This window comes from Panthera uncia, assembly GCF_023721935.1.
Source record: "Panthera uncia isolate 11264 chromosome C1 unlocalized genomic scaffold, Puncia_PCG_1.0 HiC_scaffold_4, whole genome shotgun sequence".
NCBI lineage: Eukaryota > Metazoa > Chordata > Mammalia > Carnivora > Felidae > Panthera > Panthera uncia.
Window position 1 is genome coordinate 68,753,068 of NW_026057585.1, and position 13,916 is coordinate 68,766,983.

General features: G+C 34.9%; 1 protein-coding gene across 2 annotated transcripts in view; it reads left to right on the forward strand.

Moving 5' to 3' along the window:
- Positions 1 to 13,916, forward strand: part of PIK3R3 (phosphoinositide-3-kinase regulatory subunit 3) — a 132,309-nt gene that overhangs the window by 98,472 nt on the left and 19,921 nt on the right. For both annotated transcript variants that reach the window (XM_049618645.1, XM_049618646.1), the window contains 2 exons: positions 2,438 to 2,618; positions 3,067 to 3,192. In XM_049618645.1, coding sequence (XP_049474602.1) covers positions 2,438 to 2,618; positions 3,067 to 3,192 — 307 coding nt within the window. The remainder of the gene's footprint in view (positions 1 to 2,437; positions 2,619 to 3,066; positions 3,193 to 13,916) is intronic.

Below are 13,916 nucleotides of genomic sequence, written 5' to 3' on the forward strand. Positions count from 1 at the left end.
ATCACATATATATGATATATATATCACATGATATATATATATATATCATGTTCTTAGTTCTCCTTTTACTTTATTAATTGCTCTCTCTTGGTTTCTTTTGCTGGTTCTTCCTCATCTTCCTAACTGCTAACCATTGGTGAACCCCAGGACTTAGACCTTGGACCTCTTCTCTTATTTGACTGTACTCATTTCAAATAACATCTGTAGACTGACAGCTCTTGATTCTATAACTCTAGCCCAGACCTTTCTCCTGAACTTTAGATTCTTCAAATAGGTTGCTGGATTGTCTACTCTTGTACATTCATTAGGCATCTCAATCTTAACATGTCTAAAAGCAAAATATTTTTCCCCTTTAAACATGTTCTTTTTATACAGCCTTCTTCATTTTGATAAATAACAATTCCATTCTTCTAATTGCTTAAGATAAAAAACTTGAAATCATCTTTATGTTGTTTCTCTCTCTTCTACCCATCTATGTCTATGCCATCAGCATGTCTGGTAGGCTTCTCTTCAAAATATATTCCGAGTCCCACCATTTCTCACTATATCGTCTTTGTTCAGGATGGATGCCATCTCTCTTGCCTAGATTATTTTAATAGTCTCCCAACTGATCTTTCTACTTCTACACCTGCTCATTTTGAATGGTTTCTTCTCACTCCAGCAGCTAGAGTGAGCCTTTTAAAATACATGAGAGATGGTATCATTCGGCTCAGAATCCTCTTGTGTTTTCCCATCTTATTCAGTAAAAGTCAATACCCTTAAGATGGCTTACAGGTTGTTACATGATATGAGCTCCTTTTACATCTCTTACTTCTCTCCTACTAGTATTCTCCCTTTTGCTCATTCAGCCCCAGTGTCATTGGCCTCCTTGCTGTTCCTTGAACATGCCAAACATGCTTCTACCTCAGGGGCTCTGCACTTGCTGTTCCCTCTGCTTGGACCCTTATATACCTGCTGTGCTAGTTCCCTCACTTCATTTAGGACTCTGCTTAAATGTCACCTGAATAGAGCGGTTTTCTTTGTGCAATATATATAAAAAAGAAATCCCTGCACCCCCAGAACTATCTCTTGCCTTTACTCTGCTTTATTTTTTTCCGTAGGACGTATTACCATTTGATATATCTAGCTGTTTGTTGTTATATTCTATTTTAATGAGAAATTCTTCATCTTCTTTATAAACTTAAAGATAGAAATACGTTCCTCATGCTCCTAAATTGGAAGTCTCCTAAATTGGAAGTCTGGCTTGTTCATCATTATATGCACTGTACCTTGTACAGTTCCTGGCATATAGCAGATATTCAAAATTTTTGAACAAATGAGTGCCTTTTTTACTTTTCTCTAGAGAGACCAGGTTGTATTTATTGTGAATATATGTGTGGGTGTACACACCTGTAGTAACTACATAAGATTAGGTGGTCCTTCCGATACGTATTTTGTAGGAATAGTTCTTCATCCATCTAAATCTTGACTTTCTATAAGCATTATTAAATCAATCCATAGATTGAACCTATTGTGTTTGACCTTTCATTTGTCAATGAGGCATTGACAAATCCCAGTGTCTCTTTTATCATGTGTAATAGCATGGCAGAAAGAGATGTAGAGACATATTTTCCCCCCATTAAGTCCGCATGTATTATAAGAAGAGTTGAGTGGGAATGGTGCAGTGTTTTGCTTGATAGAATGAATCAACCTGCTGTGGTTTGATTATACTGTGTGGGACTTAGAAAACACTGCCATTTTAAGCTTTGGTTATATATTATCTTTAAGGAAACATTGGATATGACTCAGTAAACAAAAGTGGTCTAAACTATTTAAGAGTCAAATTACCCCATTCTAATATAAACGATTCTTCAAAAGCTATACCTTATAAAACAGTTGAATGACAATTGAATCATTTACTTATTGTGATGGTTTAAATAAATAGTCACTTCCAAGAATTATAAGCAAATATAAAAGACAAAATAATGCAAGGTACTAGATTAAATTACTCAGTTATAAATCATTCAAGGAGCTTAATTATGTTTGGGCATTCACAATAAAACCTTGAATGTGTTGGTGATTTCTGTGTGACAAATGTTTATCATCCCCCTTCATACAGAAATGGCTTCTGCTTCCCTCCAAAGACACACAATCACATATCTTTAGGTCCTAAAGAGATTATCTCTGTTCTTCCTGAAAAAATATTAATCGAATTTAAATTTAAAAATTCATTCAGAAAATAAACAAAAGATATAATTTACTTTTGTTTTAGTTATTTTTCTGGTCAGGTATATTGACCTTTAGTAACCAAGATATTTTATAGACAAAAGAAATAGTTGTTAAAATGATAAGATATTGTATGTACTTTTACACACATAATTATATGGAAATATATATGAAAATAGTACTTTGATAGAATTTTTGGAAAAAAAATCTACAGTTGTTGTTTTGTTCACAGGAAGGGAGGCAATAATAAGTTAATAAAGATCTATCATCGAGATGGTAAATACGGCTTTTCTGATCCTCTGACATTTAATTCTGTGGTGGAGCTCATTAACCACTATCATCATGAATCTCTTGCTCAGTACAATCCCAAACTTGATGTGAAGCTCATGTACCCCGTGTCCAGATACCAACAGGTATGATTAGTTCTTGATAGTTATTCAACAAGTCATTTTTAACATCATTTCATTTTAATTTACCAGGCTTATCAGTTTAAAAAAAGAAAAAAAAAAGAAATGTAGTCATTTAAAATTTCCTACTTAATATGTAAGGTATTTTTGGAACTTATTCTGTGGCTACTATTCCTTAATAGCTGGTTGCATGTATTTACTAACTTTATATAAAAATACTTCTGTTTGTTTCCTATTTATACTTCATTTCTTAATTTTTAAAATATTAACTATTTTGATATAATCTAAAGGCTGATAATAGTGTTAACAAAAGAATTTAGTGCTTTTGGATGCTTGATATTAATACAGTGACTTAAACTTATAGTAGAAATGCAATTTAAAAATAAATAGGTGTGGAAAAATTCATGTGTCAGAATTCTTAACATTCTTTATTTCTTTTTTTTTAACTGTATAGGATCAATTGGTAAAAGAAGATAACATTGATGCAGTAGGTAAAAAACTCCAAGAGTACCACTCTCAGTATCAGGAAAAGAGTAAGGAGTATGACAGGCTATATGAGGAATATACCAGAACATCACAGGTTAGTATATTTTTGTTGGTTAGCCCAGCAAGTATGCAATGTTATAGTTACATTAGATTTTCTGTAATTCACCTGACAATCTTTAGCTGTTTTAATATCTTACACAACCTTTTTGAGACTTTGGAGTGATACAAATTCTTCTCTCATTTGTAAATCACTTTCTTATTGGTTAAGGGCATAATTTTTTTTCAGTTAGTATTAACTAGGATAAGGTTTGACTGCAGGTGATAAAAAATAACAAAATAGCAAAGGCTTCAGATAGAAATTTATTTTTCTGTCATGTATAGGCAGCCAAGGATATTATGTCAACTCCACAGTCATTAGGGGTTAGGGTTCTTCTGTTTTGATGCTTTGCTATCTGTAGAAGTTGGCTTACTCCAGTATCAGTCATCACAACAATATTCTAGCAAACAAGAAGGAAGAATAGAAACAGAAAGCACTTTCCTGTTTTTAAGGCTACTTTCTAGAGGAAGTACACACTGCTTCTACTTTCATCCTACTGGCAAGGCAGCTGCAGGTCACAACGCTGTAGTGGAGGTGAAGAAAGCTAGTTACTTGGTCAGGTGTGCCCAACTAACATTTGAGAGTTTTCTGAGGAAGAAGGAACTAATGTAATTATGAGACCACTGGTAGTCTTTTTTTTGTTTGTTTGTTTATTTTATTTATTTTTAAAATTTATTTTGAGAGAGAGAGAGAGAGAGAGAGAAAATGCCATGAGCTGGGAAGGGGTAGAGAGAGAATCCTCTATCACTGCAGAGCCTGACTCGGGGCTCGAACTCCCAAACCATGAGATCATGACTTGAGCCGAAATCAAGAATCAGATGCCCAAGCAACTGAGCTACCCAGACGCCCAAGACCACTACTAGTCTTAACCACACAGTTTCTGGATCATAAAGCTTAATAATATTTCTTTTATCTTATATATGTGATAGAACAAAATTCTGAAGAGTAATCTAGTTCTTTTCCTAGATCTGTTTTTTCCTAGTTCTTTTCCTAGAAATGTTTTTGATTTTTTTTAGTTACATTTGGATTGGCTTAATTTGCCCTAAGTTATTATATAATATATAAAAGGTGCTAGGAATTTTTATGAAGGTGCAGGTCTTCAGGGGAGTTTATCCATTGCAGTATTTGGGTCATTGGTGGCCTAAGAAAATATATCTAACTGGGTTTCTTATGCACATTCTTTTGAAACACAGGTTATTTGAACGTCAAATAACTTACAGAAGCTTTAGTCTATGTTGATTAGTCCATGTTATGGTGGCATTAGTCCATTCTACTAAATTCATAGTGAATCCTCAGTGCAGTAATAACTTGCCTGAGTCCTTTATCGAACATAACAGTAAGTGGGTTTTTTCTAGTGTTTGTTTTCTATTGTGTTATTATTACTGCTCTTTATTATTTCCTTTTTATTTTTATTTTTGCTTTCAATTTAATTTGCTCTTCTTTTACTAGCTTGAGGTGAATTTTGTTCACTGGCTTTAAAACTTTTTTTTTTTACAGTTATTTATTCATTCATTCATTCATTTATTTTGAGAGAGGGAGAGAGCACAAGTGAGTGAGGGACAGAGAGGCAGAGAGAGTGCGGAGCCCCGAAGTGGGGCTCAAGTTCCCCCAAAGCAGGGCTGCCGCTCACCTGAAGTGGGTGAACTGCGAGATCATGACCTGAGCCGAGGTCGGATGCTTAACTGACTGAGCCATCCAGGTGCCCCCAAAACTTTATTTTCTAATATAAGCACTTAAAGCTATAAATTTCCTTCTAAACATTGCTATAGGTACATCCTACAAATTTTGTTATACTGTTATTTTCCTTATTCAGTTTTAAATATTTTCTAATTTCCCTTGTGATTTCTTCTTTGGCCATATGTTCTTCAATTTCTAAATATTTGAGGCTTCTCTAGATATATTACTTCTAGTATATCTTCTAATTCATTGTAGTCAGTGAACATATTCATTAAGGTTATGGTGTTTTGAAATTTATTGACTTACGACCTAGTTAATCTGCCTTATCTTAGTAAACTTGTGCACTGACAAAGACTAGTAAAGTTGTTGGGATAGTGCCCTTGTAGTTGTTGGTGTAGTCCTCTCCAATTATCAGTTTGGTCAAGGTGATTCATAGTGTCATTCAGATATTCCATATCTTTACTGAATTTTCTTTTTTGCCTGTACTTTCAGTTAATTAGAAGGAATCTTAAAGTCTCTACTTACAATTGTAGGTTTGTCTATTTATCTTTTTAGTTTTGTTAGCTTTTGCTTTATGTGTATTGAAATTCTATTAAGTGCTTACGTATTTATAGTAAATTTTTTCCTTTATCAATATGAAATGTTCCTCTTTATATCTGGTAATCCTCCTGGTCTTAAAGTCTACTTTTTCTAATATATCCCCATCAGCTTTCATATACTTGTTATTTTCAGGATATATCTCTTTCTGTCCTTTTATTTTCCATCTGTTTGTGTCTATATTATAGTTAAAGTGCATCTCTTATAGATAATAATATATAGTTGGGTATGACTTTGTAAAAAATCCAGCCTGACAATTTCTGCCTTTTAATTGGAGTGTGTAATCCATTTGTATGTCTTATAATTATTGGTATGGTTGGGTTTATGTTTACTTTTTTGCTATTTGTTTTCTATTTGCTTTATCTGTTTTTTGTTCCTCAACAACTCTTTCACAGTTGTCTTTTGGGTCAAACATTTTTTTTTTTTAATGTCTATTTTTGAGAGAGAGCATGAGCAGGGGAGGGGCAGAGAGAGAGACACACACACAGAATCTGAAGCAGACTCCAGGCTCTGAGCTGTCAGCACAGAGCCTGATGCGGGGCTCGAACCCACAAACTGTGAGATCATGACCTGAGCCGAAGTTGGACACTTAATTGACTGAGTCACCCAGGCACCCCTGGGTCAAACATTTTTTAGTATTCCATTTTGATTCCTCATCTGGCTTTTTTGCTATGACTGTCTTTTTTTTTCCCCCATAGGAAGTTGTTCTAAGGATTACAGCATGCATTCTTAATCATAGTTATTTAACTTCATATCGTGTCATGTAGCATATAAATATAATAACCCTGTTTTATATCATTCTGTTTTTATCTCTTATTGTTATCATATATTTTATATTTACCTATGTTACCCCCCATAATTCATTCTTGTTATATTTGCCTATTCTAAGTACCTTATATAAATGAAATCATATAATAATTGTTCTTTGGCTTACTTCACTAATTACAATGTTTTCAAGGAAAATACATGTTGTAGCATATATCAAAATGTCACTTTTTATGGCTGAATGATATTGCATTTGAAGGGAAATATGGCATTTTGTTTATCCATTCATCTGTTGATGGCATTGGGTCATTTTCCAGTTTCCAGCCATTGTGAATAATCCTGCTTATGAACCTGCTGTGCAAATAACTGTTCAAGTCTCTGCTTTCATTTCTTTTGGATATATACCTAGGAGTGGAATTGCTGGATCATATGGTACTATGTTTAACCTTTTAAGAAACTGACAAACTGTTTTCCACGCTGGCAAAACTATTTTACATTCCTACCATTAATGCATGAAGATTCCAGTTTTTCCACATTCTAAGACTTGTTACTATTTTTTTTTATCTTTAATTTTTTATAGCCACCCTAGTAGTCATGAAGTAATATTGTTTTTGTTATTGTTGAGTTTTAGGAGTTTTTTTTTTTTAAAGGAATTTCTTTTTTTTTTTTTTATGTTTATTTATTTTGAGAGAGAATGTGAGTGAGGGAGGGGCACAGAGAGAGGGAGACAGAGAGAATCCCAAGCAGGTTCCACGCTAAGTGCAAAGCTGGATGTGAGACTCAAACTCGTGAACCATGAGATCATGACCTGAGCCGAAACCAAGAGTCAGCTGCTTAACCGACTGAACCACCGAGGCACCCCCCCCTTGGAGCTTTTTTTTTAAATCCCTTATCAGATCTATGATTATCAGATATTTTCCCCATTTTGTAGGTTGTTGTTTTGCTTTTTTAATATCATCCTTTGATGTGCAAATGTTCTTAATTTTGATTAAGTCCAATTTTTTTCTTTTGTTGCCTATGCTTTTGTTATCATATTCATGAAGTTGTTGCCAAATCCAATGTCATATTTTCTCCAGTGTCTACTTCTAAGAGTTTATTGTTTTTACTCTTAAATTTAGGTCTTTGATCCATTTTGAGTTAACTTTTATATGTGATGTGAGTTAAGGTCCCAGCTTTATTGTTGTACATGTGAAAATACATTTTCCCTGCACTGTGGTCCCAACACCATTTCTCCATTGAATGGTCTTGCGATATTTACTGAATTGAGACATAGATCATAGGTGTGAGGGTTTATTTTTGGGCTTCCTATTGCACTCTCTTGGTCTGCATGTCTATCCTTATGTCGTTACCATATTCAAAATATGTTAAACTATTAACATAGCTTCTTAATAAGCTTTGAAATCAGCAGGTGTGAATCTTCCAACTTCGTTCTTTTTCAAGATTGTTTTGGCTCTTCTAGGTCCCTTTCAATTCCATATGAATTTGAGGTTGAGTTTTTCTGTTTCTAAAAAAAATGTAGTTGGGATTTTGATAAAGATTGCATTGAATCTGTATATTATTTTGGTTAAGTATTGTTATCTTAACAATATTAAGTCTTCCAATCCATGAACAAGGAGATGTCTTTCCATTTATGTATGTCTTCTTTAATTTCTTTCAGTATTGTTTTATAGTTTTCAGTGTATGAGTTTCTTACCTCCTTGGTTAAATTTATTCCTAAATATTTTATTCTTTTTGATGCTGTTGTTGATGGGATTATATCCTTACTTTCCCTGCTAGTATATAGAATACAGAATATTCTATACACAGTTGCTAGTGTATAGAATACAGTTGATTTTGTGTGTTGATTTTGTATTCTGCAACTTTGCTAAATTTATTAGCTCTAATAGTTTTTGATGGATTCTTTAGGATTTTGTACCTATAAGATAATGTCATTTGAGATAGTTTTACTTCTTCCTCTCCAATATGAATGTCCTGTATTTTTTTTTTTAATTTTTTAATGTTTATTTATTTGTGAGAGAGAGAGTGAGCGAGCGACAGAGTGTGAGTGGGGGAGGGGAAGAGAGAGAGGGAGACACAGAATTCGAAGCAGGCTCCAGGCTCTGAGCTGTCAGCACAGAGCCCGACGCAGGGCCTGAACCCACAAACCATGAGATCATGACCCGAGCCGAAGTCAGACACTCAACTGACTGAGCCACCCAGATGCCCCATGAATGTCCCATATTTCTTTTCATTGCCTAATTGCTTTGGCTAGAACTTTAAGTACTTTGTTAAATAAAAGTGGAGAAAGTGGATGGATATCCTTGTCTCGTTCATGACTCAGGAGAAAGTTAGCCCATTTCACCATTGAGTATGATGTTAAGCTTGTGTTTTTTATATATAGCTATATTAGTTTCCTAGGTCTGTTGTAACAAAGTACAACACACAAGAGGTACCTGGGTGGCTCAGTCGGTTGAGCATCTAACTTCAGCTCAGGTCATGATCTCGTGGTTCGTGGGTTTGAGCACCGCATTGGGCTCTGTGCTGACAGCTCAGAGCCTAGAGCCTGCTTTGGATTCTGTCTCCCTCTCTCTCTGCCCCTCCCCCACTCACTCTGTGTCTCCCAAGGATGAATAAACATTAAAAGAATTTTTTTTTAAAAACCCAAAAAACAAAAACAAAGTACAACAAACTGGGTGTCCTAAAACAACAGAAATTTATTGTTTCACTGTTCTAGGGACTCCAAGTCCAAAATCAAGGTGTTGGTAGGGCCCTCTCTTTCTGGAGGCTCTGGGGAAGACCATTCCTTGTTTTTCTTAGCTTCTGTTGGTTGCTGGCAGTCCTTGGCATTCTTTGGGTTGGACATACCACTTCTGTTTATGCCTTCATTATCAGTAGCATTCTCCCTCTGTGTCTCTGCTTTCTTTTTTATAAGGATACTAACCAGTCATTGGATTAGGGCCCATCCACTTCCAGTATCACCTCATCTTAATTCACTAAAGACTCTCTTTCCTAGTAAGATCACATTCCAAGGTCCTGAGGATTAGGACTGATCATATCTTATGTGGGAACACAATTCAATCTATAACAATGGCCTTTATATGATGAAGAAGTTTCCTTTTATTTCTAGTTTATGGTTTTTATCATGCAAGGATGTTGGATTTTGTCAGATGTTTTGTCTGCATCAATTAAGATGATCGTGGTTTGTTTTTTTTTCCTTCAGCCTATTAATGTTGTGTATTGACTGATTTTCGTATGTTGAACCACCCTTGCATTCCTGGGATAAATTCCATGTGGTAATCGTATACAGTTAAAGTCCTTTCAATACGCTGCTAAATTTAGTTGACTAGTATTTTGTTGAGGATTTTTGCATCTGTATTCAAAAGGCATGTTGTCCTGTAGTTTTCTTGCAGTCTCTTGATTTAGCTTCAGGATCAGAGTAATGATGGCCTTGTGAATGAGTTAGCAAGTGTTCCTTCCTCCTTCTAGTTTTTGGGAAGGGTTGGTGTTAATTCTTCTTTAAATGTTTGGTAAACTTCACTAGTGAAGCTATCTGATCCTGGGCTTTCCTTTGTTGGGACGTTTTTGATTACTGCTTCAATTTTCTTATTGATTATTGGTCTATTTAGATTTTCTTTTTGAGTCAGTTTTGGTAGTTGTGTGTTTCTAGGAATTTGTCCATTTCATCTAGGTTATCCAGTCTATTGGCATAAATTTTATGCAGCATTCTCTTAACAATTTTTATTTCTGTAAAGTGGGTAGTATGGCCCCCTTCAAATTTAACAATTTAGTAATTTGAGTCTTTTTTTCCCCTTAATCTAACTAAAGGTTTGTCAATTTTGGTGATCTTGTTAAAGAACTACTTTTTAGTTTTGTCGATTTTCTCTATTTTTCTATTTTCTATTTCATTTACCTTTTTAATCTTTATTATTTCCTTCTGCTAGCTTTGGGTTTAGTTTGCTCTTCTTTTTCTAGTTGAAGGATAGTACTGCTTGAATATAGACTTCTTGGTTGACAGTTTTTTTTCTTTTAAGATTTCTATGCCATCCCACCGCCTTCTGGCCTCCATGGTTTCTGACAGGAAAACAGCTATTAATTTTATTGAAGATCTTTGTACATGACACATTTCTTCTCTCTTGCTTCTTTCAAGATTCTCTTTTGACAATTTGACTATAATGTGAAATACATGTTTCTTATATCTTTGTCTATAGTTTATAGTTATCTGTGGAAGGTGTAGTCAGCAGGGAGCTATTCTAGTATAACCGTAACTCACGGTTTCCTGTTTGACCCTAGTATTTATATTATTGATTTTTCCAGCCTCATAGCCACTGATCTTATTTCCAGGGTAGTGTCCATGGTGGGCAGTGTTAAGGTAGATACTGCAACTGGATCTTCAGGGTATTAGGGGATACTACCCTATGAGGATTACAGATTAGGAATGAGCTATAGTACTGACTGGGAAAAGGTATGGGATTACAGCCAGAAATGCTGTAATGGTCTATTTTCCTATATGAGAAGTTTACTTCCATTTTATTTTCAGGTTGAATTTTATTAATTAGTTATTCAGAATGATCTTAATACTTTTTCTTTCTTCATGATACTTGAGCTATATCTCTGGTGTGCCTGTGTGTGTATGCTTTTTTTACCCTGCTAATTTCATTTTCTCTCTGTATTCCTTTAGCTTTTCCAGATGAATTATCTGTGATGAGGCCAGTGTTTGGGGTAGAATGGGGAAAAAGTTACTGAAGCCTCTTTAGATTGAATCAACATAAGTGGGCAACATTAGGGGATGGTGAAATGATCATACATATAATAGAACATTATACAACTATTAAAATAGGTTTTCAGAAATTATTTTAACTTTGATTTTTAAAAAGTACAAAGGTTATATAAATATGTATGCTAAATTCAATATAGATTATTGCTGAATTATTAAATTCAGTATAAATTATTGCTGAATTATTATTATGAATTATTGCATACAGAATAAAAGTCCTGATTTCTTGGAGTCAACTGCTGCTAACTATGTGCTTTTTAGGAATTCCTAATGACCTGAGAAATGCTTATGATATAGTTGCAGGCAAAGGAAACAGCATGTAGAAGTGTGTGAACAGTGATTTCAGCTGTGGGTGTACTCACTAATCTGAAGGAAAACTTTATAAAAATATGCTGGAATGTTTGGGGTGATAGAATTAACAGGATTTGGGAAAACTACAGTTAAAAACAGAAAGGAGGAAATAATAGAAATAATATACACATTAATAACAATAATATATATAACAAAAATGACCTTTTTTAAAAAAACAAAATGATATGCAGTTATTCTATTACCATCAAAAAAATGAGGTAAGGTCTATATTTACTGATTCTGAGTGATTTCTAAGATACATTAAGTAAAAAAAGGAGGGTAGGAAAAAAATGTATGTGGTATACTATCATTTATTGTTAAAATATATCATGACTAATGTATTCAGTAAATGTTTTTGGATGTATAGTCCCCCCACCCCACCTTTTTTTTTTTTTTTCCTGATTCCCTGTTTCCATTTCTTTCTATCCTTTTGTCATTCATTCATTCATTCATTCTCTCTCTCTCTCTCTCTCAAATATAGTTGGGGTTGCCATTATCTCCATCTTATAGATGGGAACTTAAAGCATAGAAAGACTCTCTTAAGGGACATAACCAGTTTTTAACATTACCAAGATTAGATTATAAATCTCCTAAATTCAAACTCAGTTCCTTTGTAGCATCTAGGCATGATACTGTGCTTGACTCTAGAAGCACAGAGGGAGAGATGAGACTCTGTTCAACACAAGGTTGAAGTACTCTGACAGCATTTGTCAAACACAATGTACATTAGCCAAAAAGGCATGTTTTGATCCCTTTTCTCTCCATCAAACAAAACATTGATGGATGACTATATTTGTGTATGTATATTTATTTAAAGGGCAACATATAACACTGTTTAATCTCACAAAGAATATTGAGTGAAGGAATACATATACATATTCTATGGGTCTATTCATAGAAGGTACAAAACAAGGTAAACGTTAACTTTTTGATTTTGGTTGGGAACATAAAGTGGTAAAATCATAAAGAATAACAAGGAAATGATCCTCATAAAGGGCAGGATAGTGTTATTACCAAGGTGGGGGAAGTAGAGTGGGCAGAGACAGGGAGTTATGATCCAGAAAGGATACATAAGGAATTTCTGGGGTTGCTGGTAGTGAATGTTCATTTTATAATAATTTGTTAAGCTCTGCATTTTTTTTATGCACTTACATTATCTCATACTAAAAAATTGGTAAACATTGAAAACACATGGCTGTATGCAAAAACAATACGATTATTTCTGTAGATAAGAGGTGGAACAGAAAACCATAATAAAAATTATAAATGGAATTTGCAGATCTGGAAATAAGCAGAGACAACTGAGAACGGAGAGTTTGACCTCCCTGGTGGTTCCTTCTTGGTCATCTTTGCTGATTTCTCATCTTTGACCTTGGACCTTTTCTTTTTTCTGGTTATTTATTCACTCTCTGGTGATCTCAAACAGCCTCATGGCTTTACATGTGATCTATATGCTGGTAACTCCCAAATTTATGTCTCTGCTTCTTCTAACTTCTCTTAATTATAGACTCATATGTATCCAATTGCCTTTCCAACAGCTCCATTTGGATGTTTAATAGATATCTCTCAGACTTAACATGTCAAACTGAACTCATGAACAAAGTTGAACTCAGGGCTGTTCTATCCTTTGCCTTACCTGTCGGAGTTGAGAGAAGTCATGTCCTCTCTTAGGTAAAAAGCCTTGAAGCCATCCCAGACTCTTTCTTATACACCTTCCATCAAATCCAGTAAGAATTTCTGTTGACTTTACCTTTAGAATATAGCCAGAATGCAACCCCTTCTCCTCCCATCCACTGCTGATACCTTGATCTAAGTCACTATCATTTCTTACTTTGATTTACCCCAGAAACCTCCTAACTGATCTTCTTGCCCTTATCCATGCTTCACTCTCCCTGATCAATTCTCAACAGAGCAGCTAGGAGATGCAGGTGTGCCCTGCATTTTGCAAGTTCTCATTACCCCACTTGGCTTTTATGAAAGACCTACATTAGTACTTGTTTTCACTAACTGAAATAAATCTGAAGAGTTCTGCTTTTACAAAAAAAGGCAAAAAGTGATAATAGCATTCAGAGTTTGTTTTGCATCAAGCTGTTACAAAGGCAGTGTGCACCCCAAGCAGTGGGAATGGTGCTGCCAAGTTCCCTCCCCGGGAACTACACTCAGCATCTCAGCATCAAGCCGCTGTAGCTTTGAACTGTGTCTGTGAGCATCTGTGCTTCTCTCCATTTACTTTGTGCACCTGTTAGTAAGATGTGTCCTAAGGTATTCGGAAAAAAAAAAGCCTAAGAGAAGTTATTTTTTGAGTTTGGGAACACTGCAAAAATTTTTTCCATGTAAATTAATGTTAATTGTTTCTTTGCTTTATGCCATTTTGGCTTGTGAAAGGTTTCATAGGAACTCTATGTAGGGGAAACCTATACTTGTAAAACCTAGGTAGGATCACAGTACTCCTTTAACACCTGTCTGTGGTTCCACGGTTTACACATAGGAAAACCAGAGTGCTTTCTACAGTGCCCAGCATAATCTGTGCTCCTCTTCCTCTCTGGCCTCATTACTTCTCTCTTCTTCTCCAACCATG